Source organism: Prosopis cineraria, unplaced genomic scaffold (genome assembly GCF_029017545.1).
Source record: "Prosopis cineraria cultivar Desert tree isolate PC_DT_omini unplaced genomic scaffold, ASM2901754v1 PC3, whole genome shotgun sequence".
Taxonomy (NCBI): domain Eukaryota; kingdom Viridiplantae; phylum Streptophyta; class Magnoliopsida; order Fabales; family Fabaceae; genus Prosopis; species Prosopis cineraria.
In genome coordinates, this window is record NW_026555334.1 from 2,588,675 (window position 1) to 2,611,761 (window position 23,087).

Genomic DNA, 23,087 nt, shown 5'->3' on the forward strand with positions numbered 1-23,087 from the left:
AGTATTGATATAAATGAGGGGTAAATTTGGTAAAGCATGTCATATTTTTATAAAATTGCAACCTCCTATAAAAGAAGTTGATGGTAGAGTGATTCTGTAATTGAATATATCTAAGGTCATAGGATTACACTCAATTCTTCCATAACACAATAATTAACAAGCATTACAGATCCTGGCACCATCCAGAACGTAAAAATGACAATTATTAATTGAGTACTATATAATTATCATTTTTATACACTTAGTTGTCCATAAAACTTATAATATTTAATTGTATTATTGGAATGATTACCTGTTTCAAATAGTTTTAAAAAATTTTGTTAGAAAATATGTTTTCTATGATCTCCTTAAAAAGATAAAAAATTATTCTAAAAACTAAAAAATAAAAATATTTTTATATTTATTTACTTTTATTTTGTAAAACCAGAAAAAAGACAAAAAGCATTGTGTTTTTTTTTATTATAATAATTATGTTAATAAAATAAATAATTCTTTTACTCTTTATTCACAATTTTATATATGTTTTTTTAATATGATGGTTTAAATATCTTTTTTCAAAACTTATTCTTCAAAATTATTCTATAAAATTATTTTAAAAATGTAGAAATAGAAAACAGATGTAATTTTTCCTATTTCTTTTTGCTCATTATTCTGAGGTAATTGTTTTTTTACCCTCGTAAACAGCTTGTCTAGCTTTTTTTTCCCCCCAATGATCCTGTCCATTAAAAAAAAAAAAGATTTTCGAAGTTTTTTTCTTTAAAAGCTTAAAAATTTGATGATAAATTTATTTTATTTGGTTTTTGTTTCAAAAAATAATTTCTCTCTATCTTTTTTAATGTCATTCTCATTCCCTCGCATTTCAAATGTGACAATGTGCTGATTTTTAAGTGTAGCAAAAAAAAAAAAAATGGCGAAAAAGATATGATACCCTACTTTAGAGTTGTCTTTTGTTTTTGTTTTTCGGAGGATCTCACCTAGGCTCCTGAAGGAGAAAAATGCGTTTAGAACTAAATATATTTTAAAATTATTTTACAAGTTAAAGAATCTTTTTACAAATATATTTTAAAAAGAAAATATATAATTATCTTTAGTAAGAAAAAAAACTTTAGGGTTAACTACTAATGAACAATTATTTATTAATATATAAATTTTAAAGATATGAACTTGTGAATATTTAGTTATAAAAAATTTGAATTTTCCTGTCATGATAAAAGCATAAAATTATGTTTTTGACTTGTGAGTAATAAATATATACTTGTGAATATTCAAACATTAAGTTATAAATTTATCTAGTGGCTAAGACGAATTTGTTAACTTGAATAAGAATTTTACTACCAATGAATAATTACTTGATAATATGTGAATATAAAGTTTATAAATAATGAATAGGTAATTTTTTTTTATCAGAATGAATAGATAATTGTAAAAATTTAAGTTGACTGTTATAATAAATCTTAATTTTAATATATAAAAGTTATAAATTTTGGATTTGATTTGTAAATAGATGAACCTATATTTATGAATCCTTAAACTTTAAGTTGTAGGTTTATTAAGTTGGCTAAAAGAATTATGTCAATCCTCAACATATTTCACTTTTAATGAATACTTATTTATAATATGTGAATTTAAAATTATGAATTCATAAATATATAATTATATAAATATAAAGTTGTATTTGTTTTTTTTTTCATTAACAATAATTGTGTTTTTTTTTAAAATATTTATAAAAAAGTCATTGACCTGCAAAATAATTTTAAAATATATTAAGTTTTAAGTGTACTGTTTTTTCTCTTAAGGGTCTTCGATGAGGTACCCCCTCTTTTTTTTCAACACCAAACTCTACAAGTCTAGAGTTTTAAAGTTTAACACAATAAACAAAACGTCACCAACTTCGAATTGATGTGAGAATCTCCAATTATGTGGCCTCCACACGTTTACACGTGGCAAAATCTATACCGTTCATTTTTTATTGTTAGGAAATCCTGGTCCGTTCTAACATCCTTAGAAAAAAATATATTCTCAGTTCATTGGATCTACTGACTTTCAATCAAAAGCTTTTCCCTGTTTCCGTTTTCAGTTTCGGTTTCCCTTTTGCTTTCGTTCCTTCCTCCTTCAGTTCACCTCACACCCATAAGCCCCCATGATTCTCTTCGTCCAATACTCATCGCCATTCTCGCCAAAACTCGTTTCATTGCAACGCTATGGTCTTCCTCTCTTCTTCTTCTTTTTCTTCTCTTCACAATTCTGCTTACTTCACTTGATTTCTTCTTCTTCGTTCGTTACTCCGACGAAGCATAATTGGGTAAATCTCCCTATCATATTGTGTTGAGATTTTTGAACCGTTTCTCTAACAGATAATCCCTAATTCACAGGCTAGTCAGTTTTTCCGCGTAACCCAGATCCGAAAATTTCTTATTCTCTCTTCCTCTTCCTATTTCCGGAATATTTTCTCCGTAGGATCTTTACTTGCTTATCCCGTTCTTTTTGTTTCACAGCTCACATTCCTAATCCAGAAAGTAAAAGTGCAATTCTTGTCTGTTCGTTGAGATAGTTGTATCGCTTAGTTGGGGCACCTGCTTCGTTGGTGGCATTGACACGTTTATAGAGCAGAAAAAACATTGGAGAGCAACCATTTCAGAGCCTCCGGATTATGAAGGCGAGATTTCCATGATCCACATTTACCAACTGCGGTTGGTTTCGCAACTGCTTACAACTTATACGGCTTTAGTGTTTCACCTTTAAACCATCTTCTTGCAAAGTGGGTGCTCGTGACTCGGATTCTCGCTGACGTAAGGAATTTTGATTTGGGGCTCACTTTTTCCTTGATTTTATTCTCCACTGGAGTCAACCGTTCAAATTCTTGCGAATTTCTTAGGATATGCGTATTGGTGATTTGCGGATCTGGCTATCTCTCTCTCGTTTCACTGCAGTGAAAGAGAAGCATTGAGTTTAGTTCATTTTCTTGAGCATAAATTGGTGATATAGCATTCTGAGGAGGATCAAAACATTTTAGCGCAGAGCATTTTGAATTTGTTTATGTGAAAGTGACGATTTTGACTGATTCGAGTGGTGTTCGAGAAATTTTGGGGCCTGTAACTGGTGTTATGGGTTGTATATGCTCGAAAGGGAAATCTTCAGATGATTACGTTGCTGAGAACCATACCAGAGACAAGGATACGAAGGCTAATAGAATCTCAAAACATTTGAGTTCGGGAGAGAAGGTAGCAATAGAGGCTGATGGTAGTGGTAATGATGCGACTACACGTTGATATCTAATCCGTCTCGGGATGGAACTTCAGGGTCCACTTCCGTTTCATCAGATGAGGGGGAGAAGAACGGAGAAACAGAGACTACTGCAAAGCCTGCAAAACACTGGTTCATAGGCCTCAAACATGGGAATTGGAAATGGAGGACAAGGACAACCTAAGATGGCTAGGATAGTTACCGTACCTAAAGGGGAAGAGGAGCTCAAGTTCTTGCTGGCTGGCCTTCTTGGCTTACTGCAGTTGCAGGGGAAGCCATTAATGGGTGGATACCACCTCGCAGAGCAGACGCATATGAGAAGTTGGAAAAGGCAAGTTGAGTCACTTGATACATTTATTGTTTATTTGTATTTATTTATTGATTTTTATAGATAAATAGACTAGCAATCCTTTAAAGCTATGATATATTTGAAATTTTTTTTATTGGCACTCAGATGTGGAAGCATCTTCTGTCTGATGATCAATAGTGTTAAATGACATACCACTTGATTGAAAAGATTCAGCCAACCATAGTTTTCGCTATATTGTAACTTATGGGAGTCACCATTTTAAATTCAGAAGAATGGTGCAAAGTATTTTTTTTTCAAATAATTTATTTAGACTATATAAATCGGCTTGAAAGTTGTTGTATGCTTTGAAGCATTAATTGCTGGGGAGAAATTGTTTTCTTCTGCCCTTGAAGTATGAAATACTCTTTTTTGTGTCAGTTGATAAGGTTTTAAGCCTCCCTAGGCTATAAAGAATAACTTTTTGGTTTGAGCACAGCTTTGATGTCTATTAATATTTAATAGTTCTTCCTTGGCCCATTTTTTTCTTTAATTCAAGGAGAATTTATCCTATGCTTTTCTTAAAATAAGCAAATAAAGTTTCCTGTCATTCTGCAGATTGGGCAGGGAACTTACAGCAGTGTTTACAGAGCTCGTGATCTTGAAACAAGCAAAATTGTTGCATTGAAGAAGATTCGATTTGCTAATATGGATCCAGAAAGTGTTCGTTTTATGGCAAGAGAAATTATTGTACTGCGGAGGCTTGATCATCCAATGTCATGAAACTTGAAGGCATCATTACTTCACGGGTATCAGGTAGCTTGTACCTCGTTTTTGAATATATGGAACATGATCTTGCAGGGCTTTCAGCAACACCTGGCATCAAGTTCACTGAAGGGCAGGTAGTTGATTTTTCCTTCTGATTATGTGCCCATTGTTCAGACAAAACCTGTTTCTGTCTTTTGTTGCTCTAAGTCTAATACCTGCCTTTTGGGCAAATCAATTTGATGGGCGTATTTTTAGATATATTTAATTTAATTAAGGTTTTTTGACATATACAAATTTGCTTAATGTTTAATTGCAGTCATTATGAATCTTGTAAATGTAAGATTTAGGAAGTCATTGTATGACTATAAAGAATTGTCTGATACAAGACAAAAACTATCAAGCTAGAAATAGAATCTTGAGCTACAAACTCACGTTTCTATAACTATTTTCTCTTAAACTAAATATTATAGGTCAAACATATTAATCTTGTAGAAATATAAGTTTCTACGAGAGAGTTTTCCTCATTCATGTCTTCTATTTCTTCAGCATGTATAAGGGGACTCAACGTTTTCTCTAATGCTGCAGATCAAATGTTACATGCAACAGCTGCTTTGTGGTATTGAGCACTGCCACAGTCATGGTGTTCTGCATCGAGACATCAAGGGCTCAAATCTTCTGATTGACAAGAATGGCATTCTAAAGATTGGTGAGTTTTGGGCTAGCAACTTTCTTTGAGCCTCTAAGGCTCAGGTTTTGACAAGTCGTGGTGGTTACCTTGTGGTACCGACCACCGGAACTCCTACTGGAGCCACAAATTATGGAGTTGCGGTGGACTTGTGGAGTGCTGGTTGCATTCTTGCAGAGTTGTTTGCCGGAAAGCCTATAATGCCTGGACGAACAGAGGTAGTTCCTTCATGCATTCTATTTTTTATTGGACATACTGAAGCCTAACCATCCATTATTCTGAGCAGCATCTTTTGGTGACATAAGTTTGAAGTAGTCAAATTTCTCTCTTTCTTTCTTAGCTTAGCATCCTTACATGAGCGTTGGAAGATGAATTTTCATCCATAGAAGTAGAATGGAAGTACTCTTGATAAAATTGTCACATTTCTAGCCTAAAATCCCGTAGCTTACCACTGCATCTGCTTGTTTAATCTGCAACCATCATACAACACACAACAACAACAACAAGCCTTTATCCCACTAGGTGGGGTCGGCTACATGGATTGCAAGACGCCATTGTGCTCTATCATTTATTAAGCTTTTAGAAATATTATTAATTAAGAGATCACGTTCAACAACTTCCAAGAGTGTTCTCTTAGGCCTTCCTCTACCTCTCTTAATCGGACTCAAAGTTATATGTTCCACTCTTCTCACTGGTGCCTCCCTTGGTCTTCTTTGTACATGCCCAAACCATCTCAACCGATTTTCTACCATTTTTTCCTCAATAGGTGCCACCCTCACTTTTTCGCGTATGTGCTCATTTCGAATTTTATCTTTACGTGTATGTCCGCACATCCATCGTAACATTCTCATCTCTGCTACTCCAACTTTATGCTCTTGCTGTCCCGTTAGAGCCCAGCATTCACTACTATATAACATTGCCGGTCTGATAGCAGTACGATAAAACTTTCCTTTAAGTTTATTAGGCACCTTACGGTCACAAATAACTCCTTTAGCTTTTCTCCAATTAAACCACCCAGCTTGAATTCTATGTGAAATATCTCCACTGATTTCGCCATCATTTTGAATAATGGCTCCCAAATATCTAAACTTTTCCACTTGAGGTATAATTTGATCTCCCAATTTCACTTCCAAATTATTTTCGAATAGTCCTTTACCAAATTTACAATATAAATATTCCGTCTTACTTCTACTCAGACGAAAACCTTTCGACTCCAATGTCCTCCTCCATAACTCAAGTTTGCAATTAACCTCTTTTCTTGTCTCTGCTATAAGAACTATATCATCCGCGAAGAGCATACATTTCGGGATTTCCTCTTGAATATGTTCCGTCAAAACATTTAAAATCAAGTTAAACAAATAAGGACTCAGAGATGATCCCTGATGTAGTCCAATCTTTATAGGAAAATCCTTTGTTTGACCACTAGGCGTTCTTATACTAGTTTTTACCCCCTCATACATATCTTGTATGGCTTTAATATAAGCAATCCGTACTCCCTTTTTTTCCAACGCTTTCCAAAGCACTTCTCTTGGTATACGGTCATAAGCTTTTTCCAAATCAATAAAAACCATGTGTAGATCTTTATCTTTACAACGATACTTTTCCATTAATCCCCTTAGTAGATAAATCGCCTCTGTAGTTGATCTACCTGGCATAAAACCAAATTGATTCTCAGAAATACTTGTCTCCAATCTCAACCTGTGCTCAATTACTTTCTCCCACAATTTCATTGTGTGGCTCATGAGTTTAATCCCTCTATAGTTAGTACAATTCTGAATATCTCCTTTATTTTTATAAATAGGAATTAATGTACTTCTCCTCCACTCATCAGGCATTTTCTTGGACCGTAAAATCACATTAAATAACTTAGTTAACCATCTCACCCCTTCTTCACCTAAACATTTCCACGCTTCGATAGATATACAATCAGGTCCGTTGGCTCTACCATTTGCCATTTTCTTAAGAGCTTCCTTTACCTCCTTATCACGTATTTTTCGATAGAATGACAAATTTTGTTCTCCTTCACCAGTTACTAAATCCTCCAAGTTACTAGATGAATCCTCTCCATCATTGAAAAGTTTAGAAAAATAAGTCTCCCATCTATTTTTAATTTCATCATCTGTAACTAAAATTCTTTCCTCTTCATCCTTAATACACCTTACCTGTTCTAGATCTCTTGATTTTCTTTCCCTACTCTTGGCAATCTTATAAATATTTTGCTCTCCTTCCTTCGTCTCAAGGTTCTTATAAAATCTTCAAAAGCTTTAGAACGAGCTTCACCCACAGCTCTCTTAGTTTCCTTCTTAGCCATACGGTACCTCTCCCAATTTTCCTCATTGTTACACAAATGTATGGCTTTAAAACAGTTCTTCTTATACTTGATTTTGTCCTGTACACTATTATTCCACCACCAAGACTCCTTATCTCTCGGACCAGAACCTTTCGATTCTCCCAAAACTACTTTTGCAACCTCCCGTATCTTTTTAGCCATATCCTCCCATATAATGTTAGCACTTCCCTGAGAATCCCAAATTCCTTTATCCAAAAGATTTCGCTTGAAAATATCTTGCTTCTCACCTTTTAATTGCCACCACCTAATCCTTGGTGTTACTACTTGTCGACGTTTTTGAATTTTACTCATAATACACACATCAAGGACTAGGACCCTATGTTGTGTCGTTACAGCATCTCCGGGTATCACCTTACAATTTTTACAAAGTTTTCTATCTGTGTTCCTAACCAAAAGAAAATCAATCTGCGACCTTGAGGCTCCACTTTTGTAAGTGATGAGATGCTCATCTCTCTTCTTGAAACAAGTGTTGGCAATCTTAAAATCATACGCCAATGAGAAATCAAGAAGAGTTTGTCCTTCATTGTTTAGCTCTCCAAAACCAAAACCACCATGCACCCTCGCATACTGACCAGCTTCCCTCCCGACATGCCCATTAAAGTCTCCTCCAATAAAAATCTTTTCACTCTGTGGTATGTGTCGAATCAACCCCTCTAGATCCTCCCAAAATAATTCCTTAAGACTGGCTTCTGTCCCGACTTGCGGCGCATAAGCGCTAACAATATTAACAGTCTCACGTCCAATTATCATTTTTAAAGAAATAATTCTATCTCCAATTCTGCTAACTGCTACAACGTTCTTCTTCCACTCCTTATCTATAATGATGCCTACTCCATTGCGTGCACTTACTTTTCCTGTATACCAAAGTTTGAAACCTTGAATATCCTTAGCTTCTTCTCCACGCCATTTTGTGTTTCTTGCAAGCAAATGATATTGATTTTCCTTTGAATCATAACCCCTACAACCTCTACAGATTTACAATTTAATGTCCCAACATTCCAAGTACCAAATCTAATTTTGCTCTTATGGACTAACTTCTTTAGCCGCGTGCGTCCAGAATGACGCGGTAGCCCTTGCTCATTTAACACTACATCCGGGCGCCGATGCAGTGGCTCTAACTCACTTATCACTGTACTCGAGCCATGCAGCGCGTTACTTACGGGCAACGACCTAGCATTAACATTATAACGTCTATTGTCCATGTTCTTTTTTTTTTTTGCTATTAATGGATAACTATAAAGATTGAAAAATGCTCTAAGAAACTGTACAAGCACAAAGGGTTGCTAGTAAATTTTTTGCCAAATACTTAATTTCAGACGGTCTCAATTAATTGAAATGTCCTGTAATAATTAAGGCCATTGTTATGAAAACTTCAACTGTCATTGATATTAATCAATATCAATATCAATATATCTATCAAAGTTGTGGGAAGCCATATTGTTTATGAGTAGTGTAGCTTATCTCAAACTCTCTACAAATACATGGGGGCCCATGACTCCACTTCCGTCTTTGAACTTGTGAAACATTTTAGGACTTAACTGGGCAATAAGATGAGATCTTACTATCTATTTTGTAGGTGGAGCAACTTCACAAAATCTTCAAACTCTGTGGATCACCATCTGAAGAATACTGGAAGAAGTCAAAGCTACCACATGCAACAATTTTCAAACCTCAACATCCCTACAAACGTATTGTTGCTGAGACATTTAAGGATTTTCCTCCATCAGCATTAAGCCTTTTGGAAGTCCTCCTTGCTATTGAACCAGAGGATCGAGGAACTGCTTCTTTAGCACTTCAGAGCGAGGTAGTTATAAGTTCTATTTCAGTTGAAGCACAAGTTCTCCTGGAGTGGAATTATTCTGTCACATTCTACCATTTTATTTTTCATGGTGCAATCTCATGGCATTGTTAGTATATGCTTTTTGAACTTTCCTTTTCCTTCCTAACTAACAGTTCTCTTTGTCTAGTTCTTTGCAACTAAGCCCCTTCCTTGTGATCCTTCAACTTTGCCAAAATATCCACCAAGTAAGGAGTTTGATGTCAAGATTCGACAAGAAGAAGCCAGAAGGTATTCCATCAAAAATTCTAATAATTTGGTTGCATCTGATTTCAGCATAGTCAATAATTGTGAAAACAGAAAATGCTGCTGCAACATTTTTTGTGTTATTTATTTTTAATTAAGAAAAATATCTGTTAACACTTGCCTGATACCAATGTTCTATAATAATATATGAACTTGCTTCAGAATAGTGATAAAGTGGCTCTTTTACACCTTCTCTTGGAGATATCAACTTTCAACTCTTCTGAGTAATTTTTGTAATTCAGATCAAATTTTTTTCTCCTTCTTTTAACTGAATGATATGGGCATTATTTGCTTTTGTGAAGACACTCCACTTTCCATGCCTTCTCTTTCTCTATGCAAGCTATTTGTGTTACCCACATGTTCATTTGAATACAGACGAAGAGCAGCAAATAATAAAAGAAATGCAGAGGAATCAGCTAGCAAGGTTTCCAAAGAATCTAAAGCTGTTCCAGCACCTGATGCTAATGCTGAGTTACGGTCATCAATTGAGGTACCTTGCTTCATAGACTAAGTTTATGGATCTCTTGTTCATAAGAACTTTATGAGAATTGTCTAATACGCCTTTTTCCCTATCTTTTGCCCTCCCCTTTCCTTCAGAAGAGACAAGGGCAGGCTAACCCTAAATGTATCAGTGAGAAGTTCAATCCTGATGAGGATGGTGGTTCTGGCTTCCCTATTGAACCTTCAAAGACAAGAGCACTTAATGCTTTCTCTCATTCTGGTCAGTCCATGCATCCAAGTGTCTATGGATCTTCACGCAATATGAATTCAAACAAGGAAGAGTCTGTTGCTGGCCCTGGTCATGTGTATGATTCGGGAAATCCTGTGGGGTTGAGAAAACAGAGATCCTACATGAACAGGAATGCTGCCCAATTGTCAAGATTTTCTAATTCAGTTGCCAATGAAGGTGGTTTAAAGCTTGATATGAGTGGAGATGCTAGTGTGAGTTCACAGTGGCCAGATGATTGCTTTGGCACACGATATGACCATCTTGTTGATGACGAATCCAACCAATTGCTCAAGTCTTTACACAAGAAGGACATACATCCTTGCGCAAAGGAGCCTTCCAAGGTAAAGAAAATACTCAAATGTTTATTTGGGCAGTTAATCTATCTTTTTTGGACCCCCTTTTAGAATTTTCCGTCTCTAGTAATTATTGTCAGAATTAATACTGATTAGAAGACTAACCCACTGGGGAAGCAGAAAGAGGAATAAAAAAAATGATTATGTAGTGATTGCTGGTTTATAAGCAATATGATTATGGTCTTATGGAGCTACCTAGCAATACCTTGATTTTTTTTCTTTTTCTTTTCTTTTCTTGTTTTTTCTTTACACATAAGAGAAGATGTAATACCTTGATCTTCTTTTTGTGATGCAGGCATTTGCCCCAAAAAATGGTCAAATATACTATTCAGGACCGCTAGTCCCTGGAGGTGAAAATCTCGATGAAATACTTAAGGAGAATGAAAAGCAAATCCAGCAAGCAGTCCGCAAGGCACGCTTGGATAAGGTCAAGATAAGTAAGTGTGACAGTGACAATGGCCAAACTGAATCTCTACTTCACCATGTTGGAAATCGATAGTGAGATTTCGAAGAAGATGGCTTTGATGCTCTGACTTGGGATGCATGTGCCCATATAATTTTTCTGGAATTTTGTCAAACCTTGATGCTGAGAATTCAGAATTAACTTCAGGAATCATGGTCATGGAGCATCCTCATCAAAGGTCCTCGGAACACCAATGATTATGGCTTCTGTCTCAGTTCTAACCAACAATCTGTTGTTGTTTGAAGCTGGATAGCACGATGAGCAGATGAAATCGATGGCCAATGGGAGTTTGACTGTTTAATGTTTGATAGTTATTTAGACTAACTCACCAGAAAATTGTTTTGTTTCTAGATGGTGAGGTTTTCTGCTGAGAATTGATCAGTTGCTCAATATTTAACTTGTACAGGTGAAGTTGATTTTGTTGAAGCAGATTACACTTATTCGAAATGCAAAATGCATTAGGTTTGCCATCTTTAATCGAAATGGAATTGTTATCTTGTCAACCTCTCAGAAAGAAAGCTCGCAATATATCATATCTATTATCAGTTTGTAATGCACTTCATAACATTCTGCTTCTCTAGGCTAAAGATCAAATTGTATAGTGATTTTTTCTTGATAATGATTTACATATATTCAATGTCCTGTATGCAGATCTTTTTCTGTAATTATAAAGGAATTTACTTATTTTCAATGTCTAATCTTCCTTTTGTTATCTAAAAACTTAGTTGTTTTCAACAACAACAACAACCATAAAGATATTACTTGAACATTATTGATGGAAAACAATAATAATAGAGGAGAATGCCTATTAGAAAACGTTCTTTGAGTTTGGAAGCATGTATTGAACCTAGTGAATCTAAACTCACTTAAAATTTTTTGCTATAAGAAAAAAGGGAAAGTGATAAAGATGTAAGAAAATGGACTCATGGAGCATAAACCCCATGCAAGAAGACGATGAATTGTTCTCCCGCTCCATTTTTAGTTTTGAATAATAAGTATTGATTAAGGACATGTACATGGTCGCTGTCACATAAAAAGTAGAGATCAAGTAAGATGAAGATTAGATGAAAAGGTGGTTAATTTTTGGCTTTGCTAGCACTCTAGTTATAGTGTAATTGAGAAAAGAGAAATCTCATCAACCTTGCAGATCCAACAACAAGCACTGTACGGTTTTTGATTCATTGAGAATTCTTTCAGCGCTTTTGTCCTCATCAAATATTCCCATCTTCTTCAAGCATCAAACACCAATCACACACTCTCTCACTCTCTCTCTCTCTCTCTCTATGCCTCCATTCATTCACCTCTCTACTCTTGAAACTCTTCTTCTTCTTCTTCCTAAACTTCACACCAAATAACACCACCATTGTTGATTAATTCTTCTGCAATTTCTGACTCAACTGTGAGGCCTAAAGCTACTTAATCACTGAACTTGAAGCTCCTCATTCTGGGGCTTTTGGTTGCTCTTTTATCTTTGGGCTAAGATCAAACTTCTCTTCAAACCAAGACCTGTCTAATCCAAGTTCATTACAAACAGAAGGAGCCAAGGCTTCTTAAGTGATGAGAAAGAAAAGAGCGATACTGAGACGAGAGATTTTTCACTTGTTTGCAGCAAGATGCCATCTTCTCTAGCTCAAGTCCTAATCCATTACACAACCTCAGCCATAACCCCACAACAAACTCTGAAAGAGATATTAGTGACAGCAAGAGTATTTAAGAAGAGATCACCATGCAATTTCTTAGTCTTTGGCTTAGGTCATGACAGCCTCATGTGGAGTTCTCTCAACTATGGTGGCAGAACAGTCTTCCTTGAAGAAGATGAGGCGTGGATTGAGAAAATTAAGCACAGGTTGGCCCCCACTTGATCTAATACCTCTGTCCCCCCCCCACCCCCCAAACACATGGAAGAATTTGTTAGGGTTTAATTGCAATATGTTTATCTCTTTCCAATTACGCAAGACGCATAGTCTAATTGTATCTGCACACTTAGAAAGAGATAGACGTAATAATAGGTTCAACCAGTCAAATGGGATCCACCATTATGTTTATCTCTTTCCAATTATACAAAATGATCACCCAGTTGTGTCTTTGCAATGAGGAAGAGATAACATAATAATAGGCTTCACCTGTCAGATGAGATCCACAATCTTGTCTACCTTTTTCTTATGAAATGCATGATTGAAGAACATCTATACTAATGTATATAAATAGATTCATTATCCTCTCTAACCAAGCAATCTATGCGATTGGAAAGAGATCAACACAATAACAACTCTTTTTAGTGACATGAAATGCATGGTTGGAATAGATCTGTATTGGGGAAAAAAATATAGCCTTTACTTATAACTAAAACTTTAAGATATTAGAAGCATATCTAGAAAAGTTATTAAATACTAGAGTATTTTATTTTTAAAGTATGTATATTTAATAGAGATAAAGTTGAAAATTTATTGAATTTTTAGATAGAATTATCGAGATTCAAGATTTTCATTGATTCTGATAAAAAATGCTAGAAGTAACTTATAAATAAGTCTAGAATAAGTACTTAACTTGAGATTCCGCCCCCTTTCCCCTGCCCCTCATTTACGTGCCTTTGATCTCATCTGAAACAAAAATTTGACCCTGCCATTGAAGGTTCCCCAAGTTAGAGCCCTACCATGTGACCTATGATAGCAAGGTGAGTGAAGCAAATAACCTCCTGGAGGTTGGAAGAGGAAGAGAGTGTAGAGAAGTTTGGGATCCAAGAGAGTCCAAATGCCAACTTGCATTGAAAGGGTTGCCAAGTGAGGTTTATCAGACACAATGGGATTTGATAATGGTGGATGCACCCACAGGGTACCATGAGGATGCACCAGGGAGGATGACTGCTACATATACTGCTGGTCTGATTGGTAGGTGCAGGGACAGTGGAGAGGCTCATGTGTTTGTGTATGATGTCAATAGGGAGGTGGAAGATAAGTTCTCTATGGAATTTCTATGTGAAAATTACATGACCCGGCAAGAAGGGAGATTGAGACACTTCACTATTCCTTCTCACATGGATGGCTTGGATAGACCATTTTGTCCTCTTTAGAATTTGCTTTCAATGTTTTTTTTAACTGATTTTTCTAAAACTTAGATTGTTTTTTAATTATAAAAGAAGATATATATGCATGTATAGGAGAAAATAACGATAGGAGTATAAAAGTGGAGAATGTGTTTGGAGAAAGAATACATAAAATAATTGTGTTTAGATGCAAGAAGATTTAGATTTGGAGAAAGAATACATAAAATAATTGTGTTTAGATTGAAATCATTTAAAAATTGTTGCCTATGTCTTTACATAACTGTTTTCAAGCATATAGCAATACTTTTGAACTATTTCTAGATGACAAAAATGTTATAATGGACTAATTATTGATTGAGCAAATTTCTATGTGCTCCAATCTCTTTGAAAAATATTCCATTACATATGCTTCTTTCTTTTTCTTTTTTCTTTTTAAATAAAAGCACACAGGTCTCTTGACCATATATTTTGAAGAGAAGAAAATAATATCAGAGGTAGATTTCTAGTTTCATACCCAGGAAAGCAGGTCAATTTTCCCATCAACTTCATATATTATTTTGGAGTTGTTATACTGCAATCATGTCATGCATAGTTTTGATTTGATTAATTCCTACTTGAATTGTGAAATTATGTAGCGGTCATCAATTAAAATTAGATGATTGAATACTTATCCCAAATAAATTGCCTGGGGAACAAATTGCATTTAGTTTGACTACAGTGACATTTGTGAGTGAGATATTTCTTCTATGCTATGTTTAAATCAAGAATCAAGATCTCTTGAGTCTAAGTTGATAACCTTGAGGCTTCAAGTGCTGTTCTAGTGTCTAGAGAAAGTTTAGTTGCAGCTCTTGTCTGTATAATTTTGTCTTTCAAGTCCCTTGGTCTCCAATAGAGAGTTGGTAGTATAGGATATCAAGTGCCACTATGGGATGCTTGATATGGTATTTAAGTGAGTTAGTTCTTTTACTTTAATAGTTAACTTTTAGGATGAGATTCATCATCTTACTTAGGTATCCATCAATTAGTATCAGAGATTCGTTGTTAACAATTCTAAAAATGGCTACCTATGGAGGGTTATCAGTAACCTGGTAGTATAGGATATTAAGCCTCGCATTAATAGTATAAGATGTTTAATGAGACATTTAGGTGGGTTAGTTTTTTCACTCAATAATTAGCTTTTGGAGTAGGTTTTTCCATCTCACTTAAGTATCCATCTGCCTTATTAACTAACCCGACTGGTTGTAGCCTTCCTTCAAATGAGGTAGGGATTATGCTTGCCTTGAGGAGATATAATGAGGTAGGTATTATCCATCTTCCTGTTTAACGTATTTCAGGTAGTATTTGAATTCATGCTGTCTAATGCTTTTGAAGTCTCAGTTCATGCTCATGGCTGCCTTCGTTTTGGTGCACATACATCACATTCTTTCACCTATTTTAATATGCTTTAGTCTAAAATCAAAATCATTTTTTATGGAAAATACAGGGTTATTGTAATTTAATTTGGGGATAATAAAAGTTTTGATCCTTCAAATTTATCTAATTATTGATTTGATCCATGATTTAATTTTTATCAGTCAAATCTCTAAAATTTCATAATCGTACACAACTAGTTCTTGTGGTTTGAAGGCATACAATCCTAGACACGCATACATGTGGTGAAACATTTAACTCAAGGATGACAACCTCTTTATAGATTGCAAAAAAAAAAAATGTTGGTACGAGGAAATCAATTAAGAGTATAAAATTGTGTATGAGACTTTAAAAACTTGATTGATAAATATCAAACTTCAAGGATCAAATGAATAATTGAAATAAATTTGAGAGGCTAAAAGTTTTATTATTTCTCTAATTTGTCAGACAATTTGATCCCTTGTGTTTTAAAATGGAAGACACTTGAATGTATTCTTCTTTGATCATAATTTAATTTCTCATAATTCATACTAACTCACTTGAAATTCTCAAATTAAATCCTAATTCACTTGAAGTTCACAAATAAAATTCAAGTTTATTAGTGTGTTTTGTACAGTTTTTTTTTTTTTTACATAAAAGTTTAGGTGAGTTAGATTTCGAAAGCTTACAAGAATTAGAATATATCTCTAAACTCAAAGAGCGCTTATTAAGATACTTATAGATCACCTACCAACAAAATGTTCACATTGGCAATGGAATTTAAACCTATGAATTACATACTTGTTGTCTATTGACTCTTAGTGGCTTGGATGAGGAACAATAACATAACTACCAACGCTTAGATCAACCGGATAAGGATCGTCTTAGCTTAAGTAAAGATCTCGAGTTTGAGCATTGGAAATGCAGCCAACATGATAAATCCCCCTCAAGGGTTGTGGTAGAGACTTCCCCAAAAATGAGCCAACCCGATCTCGGTCTAGATTAGTTTGGCCCTGTAAATTTGTGGGCTGAGATAACGGATGCTATACACAAAAGAAAAAAAAAATACTCTATTCATTCAAAATTATAAGGCATTTTTTGAAAAGTTAAATGTTAAAAAATATAAGACATTTTTAGTTTTTCGACATATAATCATTGCCTTTTTTCAGAAGTGCTCCTATTGATGGATGGCTTTATATTTATTATAGGGTGTTTAATAGAGATAAATATAAAAAAATAGGTTAATTTGAAAGTAGTGATTGCTTTATTGGAGTGAAATTTAGTTAAAAATACTTTATATTTTTAAATGAAGGGAATAATAACATATGCTACCTTTATTATAGTGAATTGCTTAGCTCCTTTGGATTGGGGTAAAAACAAGAGAAAAGAAAGTGTGGCCCCCCTTATCTTGTGCTTTTTTTTTTGGTATATATATATTCATAAAAAAATGCATAAAACATATTAAAAATATGATTTCAATTCAAGAAATATCTAAACTAGCGTATTTATAAAGTCTTTTAATGGAGGTGGTCGTTGATGATAGATGCTCGGCTTATTTTGTAACTTTGCTCGTTTTCCAATTTTTGTGAGTATTATCCATTTTCATTCAAAAAAAATATATGCATAAATAACTTAAAATTGGGACAATTCACATTCTACAATTGACGTAATGGATGATGATCTTCTTGGAAATGATATTGTAATTATGGTCTAATTAAAAATTGCAGGCAAAGGCAAGCAATGTGTGGGATATTCAGAACAAAATGTGAATGTCAAATATGTGTAAAAATTGATGGGAACGTGATTCATATTTAGAAGTGTTACTTGTGTTGGCCGTTAATGAGGTGGGCCTTAAATGTTTAGATTTGTTGGAAATTTTTTTTCTTGATGCACTCAGTATAATATTATAATATCTTTTTAATTAAATATATTTTTTAATAAGTTAGTTAATTATTTTAAAATTATATACTCTTTTATGTTTATTTTTATTTATTAGAGTTTCTGAATTAAAAAAATTATTAATTACACTCCTAATTGAATGTATTTAAAAAAAACATTAATTAAATATTGAAAGATTTAAAATACTTTATATTTTTAAATATGATATTTTAAAAAAATATCTTATAATATTAAATGGGAGGAGTGCATAACCCATTCCTTTTTATAAGAACTCTTTATGTATAACTATGATTGTTAAAAAAAATTGTTAAAGCTAGTTTAAATCTTTAAATGTGTAAAAATCTTTGATGAGTTTTAAAACGGTACCTACTTGAGGAGTCAATATGAAATTTTAAAAGTACTTATTGCAAATATTTGATACTTGTATTTCATAAGTTACTAACTATTAATTATGTAATAATTTACAACTAATCTTTCAAATTTTAACATGTAACATTTTAGAAAAACAAAGATAATTATGTAATGTTATATGATTATTAAGGACAAAAGGTCGGTCCGATGTTTTCTGTCATACACTAAAATTAAATGAAGGTATTGGCCCCCACATTGTCATCGCTCCTAAAATAATGTAAAAGAATTGTTTATTTTAAATGAAAAAAATATTATATTTTTTGGGCCAGCAAAAAGGGGATTGCTCTGCACCTTAGGCTTAGAGTTTGTCATGTTGCTTATACATTTTTAATGGGAGTCGCCAACTCATCAAATTACATTAATTAGACATGAGATTTTTTTTCCAATGTTTATGGAAATTGTCTTGCAGTGCACAAATATGGGACCCATTGGCAAATAATGGAATGTTTTTCATCGAGAGGAACATTAACTATTTAGTGGTTGATGTAAGAGAAGATGCCAAGTTCCCTGGTTTGTACCTCGTGTGAATGCATAATTTTCTTTTAAAAAAATATTTCAAATTAAACCCAATAATTTTTAAATCTAAAACAATTAGATAGTTATATAAAAAAATAATTACAAACTTTTATTAAAATGTGTATTTATATCGCATAAATTTTTGTTGGCCAGTAGTTTGGTATAAATTTTAAAGATATATTGACGTTGATTTAAAAAAATACCAAATTTTATTAAAAAAATATATCATTACATCATACATTATTATTTATGACTTATAATTACCATTTTTAAGGAGTTTTTAAGCAACAAAATTTAAAAAGTCTGTGGAATGGGTCATTATTTGCAATTTCGCCCAAAACTTATCACTGAAAAGTAGAAGGCGTCTTTGTCGCGTTATTATCCGCGAGAAAAGCGATCCAATGATAACCTCTAAAATTATTTCCTATTAATTAATCGACGTCGACGAAGGGGCATTTATCAGTGACCGCTTGTTTGCTTTGTTCTTGCTTCCAAAGGCAGCGAACAGCGAAAGCCACCGTAGGTGTTTCCTATTTCCATTTGGATTCAAACACCGTCATAATGAGCAACGAATAGTGAGTTCGTTCCTTCTTCGCTTTTCTTCATTTTCTATAACACACTATTTTGGTGGTTAACTCTGTATATTCTTGTTCCTTTTCTGGCACGATTTCAGCGATTATCTGTTCAAGCTTCTGCTAATCGGGGACTCTTCTGTTGGAAAGTCTTGCCTGCTTCTCAGATTTGCTGTGAGTTGACTCTGTTAGACCTTTGGTCATGGTCTGTTTTACTTGATTGTGGTTATGGTTTCGAAGAGTGAAAACGTGGATTAGTGTTTTAAGGTTGCTGGTCGGTTATTTGATTGTTTATTTTTTCTTTCAGGATGACTCGTATGTGGACAGCTATATCAGTACCATTGGAGTTGATTTTGTTAGTTCTTTTATTTCTCTGTATGAATTCAATTTTTGGATAAATTTGCTTCTTTGTGATCTGAAGTACACATTTCGGGATTATTTTTTTCCCAGAAAATTAGAACTGTGGAGCTGGAAGGGAAAACAATCAAGTTGCAGATTGTGAGTAAAAATTATCTTCAATTACACAGAACACTTATAAGTAATTATATCAAAAGATATTCTGGTATCTCTGGGCATTGTCTTATGTGTAATATGCTAAATGTGTATGAGTTGCCTTTTTTTCCCTTTCCCGTTTCCTTTGGTTTCTTGTTTTGGCCTTTTATGTAGAAGTTGAAATGGTGGTTTATGCTTGTTTGTTAGAAATTTTCTATTTTAAACCTATCCCAATTAGGGCTTCTATTCTGCAAAATGTGGTTACATTTATTTCAGTTTGAGATTTGAGAATGATGGTGCATTCATAGTTTGTATGATCTCTCCTTTCTCTTTCTTTTCGTGGTTTTGTGGAAGCATTTTTTGCTGTAAGATACGGCACGGGCTTTCCACGAACATTGTTCAAATATGCTTCTATTTTTGGTGCATTGCTGACTTTAGTGCTTCTTCCTTATGCTCTATCCTCATCCCTTATTTTTGTCTTAGAATTTATGCATAAGCTTGCAGATTTATTTCAATGCATGTTTCAGAAGATAATATTTTAATTAAATACAGATGTTAAGTACATTTCTTGACTTTCTTATCCTTTCGACCAAAAAAAAAAAAATTTGCTTATCCCAGATATATGATTCACTGAATCCAGTGAAGGTGCCAGCTTTTTTCTAACTACAGCTTAATGGTTTTGCTTTGCTGTCTGTTCAGTGGGATACTGCTGGGCAGGAGCGATTCAGGACTATAACAAGCAGTTATTATAGAGGAGCACATGGAATAATTGTGAGTTTTTTTTTTTTGTATGAAAAATAGAGAATAATCTAATCAATAATAAAATCTGTTAGCAAAATTCTGAAACTTTGTATGTTGCAACAGATTGTATATGATGTAACTGAGCAGGAAAGCTTCAACAATGTTAAGCAATGGTTAAATGAAATTGATAGATATGCAAATGACAGTGTATGCAAGCTTCTTGTTGGGAACAAATGTGATCTAACTGATAACAAAGTTGTTGACACACAAACAGGAAAGGTAAATGGCACTATTTAGTTCTCCTTTCTTCGTAAATTATCTATATTATCCTGTTTATATTCTTATATAAGTTCAGTCTACTCAAAAATTAGTAAGCTGAAATCATTTTTTTGGCTCAGATATGCATACTTTCTATATGGATATTGTTTAACAAGAAATTTATATCTGATGTTTGAACTATAGCATGTGTGTGGATCATAATTTTGGTCTTCTGTTTCTTTTTGCTTGAGTTTCTTGTTTGCAGCATAACCCTCACATGCTTCCCCATATGAAATCAACAAAATTTTTAATTTCATTCTGTGTGATGATTCATGGTCACTGGAAAAAGAAAAGGAAAAGAATATATTAAATGATTTAAACTAATCTCTTTTGTCTTCTACAAAATTCAAGAGAAGAACGTAAGGAGAAATTAATTTTTCTGCTTGAACTATGCTCTGATTACTATAAGTGTCTTCTAGATGGTGTTGGGAATAAATTGGACCTTAGTAAGATTTTTATATGGAAATGAAAAGTTTGTTTGAATTATGACATATCGTGATGAATTTGTAAGATTTGCTAGCTAAAAGGGCAGGTATCAAAGGTTTACATTCTTCATCATAGATGTTTTTTTTTTTTTTTTTTATGTGAAGTATTAGTAGCAAATGCCTAAACTTCAAATGGAACACCGGTAATAATTCTGTGAGGTACTAAAATTGAACAATAAGATCACATTTTCAGTAGTCTGACTTGATATTTATTTGTGGGCGTGGCAACAAATCACAGGCATTTGCAGATGAACTTGGTATCCCTTTCCTTGAGACAAGTGCCAAAGACTCAATCAATGTTGAGCAGGCTTTCTTAACCATGGCAGCTGAGATTAAGAAGAAGTACGTAAAATTTTCTTGTTTTTTCCCCCCTTTTGTGTCCTTGGGACTCCATGAATTTTCGAATATAATCAAAATTATGGTATAAGTTTACTTCCAACACTCCCGGCAATTTCGAGTTCTCTCTGTTTTTTTTTTTTTCTGAATACTGATTACTGAAGAATGGTGGTCGAGATCAGCTATCTTAAAACTCTTTGGTTAGAGTGTCAATGGCCCGCTCATGACTGCATTTGGTTCCTCTCCAGATATAAAATAATATCTCTAAGAGAGAGATAGGAAGTGAAAAGTGGGCCCCACACAAGTGAGACCCATTATACGCCAAGTTTTTCTCCACTAAATGGATGATCCACTACGTTGGAAGATCCTCGAATTAAATTTGATGCTTTAGATTTGGCATTTTATAAAAATGTAAATTAATTTGTACAATCATAATTTGATCTGAACGGTTCAAAACTGCAGTGGAAGGATAGTGAAGAGAAATTTGACTCAAGGCCAATTGTGCTGCTTACTCCTTAAACTTACCTAAAAAAAAGTAATATTAACTTGATAGACTATGAATTCATTATGATTTGAACTTGCATGCAGGATGGGAAGCCAGCCAAGCGTTAGCAAGTCAACAGGAACTGTTCAAATGAAAGGCCAGCCAGTCCAGCAGAAGAGCAACTGCTGTGGTTAGGTAGCAATTTTCGTGTTCAATTTCTTCTTCCTCCTGATGTTATCACTATAGCAAGACACTCGAGTCCTTTACTCTGTTATGTGTTTAACTTTTCAGAAGCTGATAAATATCTTCTATTCAAGCCTTTTGAAAATTGTAAGTCTGACGTATTATTAAGTTCAGAATGAAAGCTTAACTACCACTTATATTTGGGAAAACACACACCAGCAATTATATATTCAAAAGTATATTTTACTATATATAATTTAAACAACTTCTAATTTATCGAATTGACTTTAAAAAAAAATGTATTCAAATACAGATTTTATTGTAACAATTAATTTTCACTAAATTGAATTTTGTTAAATTAATTTTTGACAACCTACCTTTGGTCAATGAAAAACCAAGCATGTAATTAGTTAATTGTTTTTAAAATTGCACCTTTTCTCATATTTATCATTTATCATTATTTAATATGGTGTCTTAATTAGTAAACTTTATTAATTACACTCCATTTTTATACAATAATTACACCCTTAATTAAAGATATTTTATGAAAACATTTTTAATTGCATCTTGATAGACGTAAACTGCTTTATTTTTTTTAACATAATGCTTTAAAAAAATATGATATTAAATGAAGGGAGTATGTATTAAATTTATTTTGGTAAAAAATGTTGTCTTGAACTTCTAAAGTCATTGAAAAAATAGTAATTAATATTTTTTGAAATTTCAAAATGATGCTATGGATAATTTATGTTCAAAACAAGTGACAAAAGTATCTAATAATTAGTAATTAATAATTTATGTTTAAATTTATTGGCCTCCTCTAATATTTGTGAGTTAAATGGAATTTTTTTTTAACATATCGTGTGTGTATTTTGTACAAGTTTTTCAGGGACCTATTAGTAATAACTCAATTTTAGTGGACATATAACTAATTTTCTTGCATTGGATTTCTCTATGGTTATTCCAATAACAAGTATTAATGGTTTAGAAGATATCGTTATCTTCATTCTCATCTACTGTTTACTACTTTGAGCTTCATGAATCCTTTATGACAAAATATTATCCCAAATTGGAGTCAGACCCTTTCCTTTTGTATGGAATCTAAATTAACTACATGTTTTATATTTTATATTGATATTAATTAATTTTAATGATGGTTGGGTTGGGTGGAAGAAAATAAATTTCTCTTTTAAATCCTTATGAAAGAAGTATTTATTGCTCATATTTAGCATTTGGCCATATCTTAGACATGATTAC

At 33.5% G+C, this 23,087-nt stretch overlaps 2 protein-coding genes and 2 pseudogenes across 2 annotated transcripts; 3 read left to right on the forward strand and 1 right to left on the reverse strand.

The window, feature by feature from the left end:
* The window catches only part of LOC129304352 (protein EI24 homolog), an 8,654-nt pseudogene extending 6,483 nt beyond the window's left edge, over nucleotides 1-2,171 (reverse strand).
* A 1,386-nt stretch (nucleotides 2,172-3,557) lies between these two features.
* Nucleotides 3,558-11,464, forward strand: LOC129306047 (probable serine/threonine-protein kinase At1g09600; annotated as a pseudogene).
* Nucleotides 11,042-15,638, forward strand: LOC129304362 (glucuronoxylan 4-O-methyltransferase 1-like). The gene is made up of 3 exons (XM_054943987.1): nucleotides 11,042-11,139; nucleotides 12,496-12,807; nucleotides 13,593-15,638. Exons 1-3 carry the CDS (start codon nucleotides 11,042-11,044, stop codon nucleotides 14,029-14,031), a joined length of 849 nt encoding a protein of 282 aa, XP_054799962.1. The 3' UTR covers nucleotides 14,032-15,638.
* A 2,994-nt stretch (nucleotides 15,639-18,632) lies between these two features.
* Nucleotides 18,633-22,041, forward strand: LOC129304512 (ras-related protein RABD1-like). Its single transcript, XM_054944198.1, has 8 exons — nucleotides 18,633-18,794; nucleotides 18,893-18,965; nucleotides 19,099-19,146; nucleotides 19,242-19,289; nucleotides 19,983-20,054; nucleotides 20,148-20,303; nucleotides 21,066-21,169; nucleotides 21,752-22,041. Exons 1-8 carry the CDS (start codon nucleotides 18,781-18,783, stop codon nucleotides 21,840-21,842), a joined length of 606 nt encoding a protein of 201 aa, XP_054800173.1. The 5' UTR covers nucleotides 18,633-18,780; the 3' UTR covers nucleotides 21,843-22,041.
* Nucleotides 22,042-23,087: the final 1,046 nt, after the last annotated feature.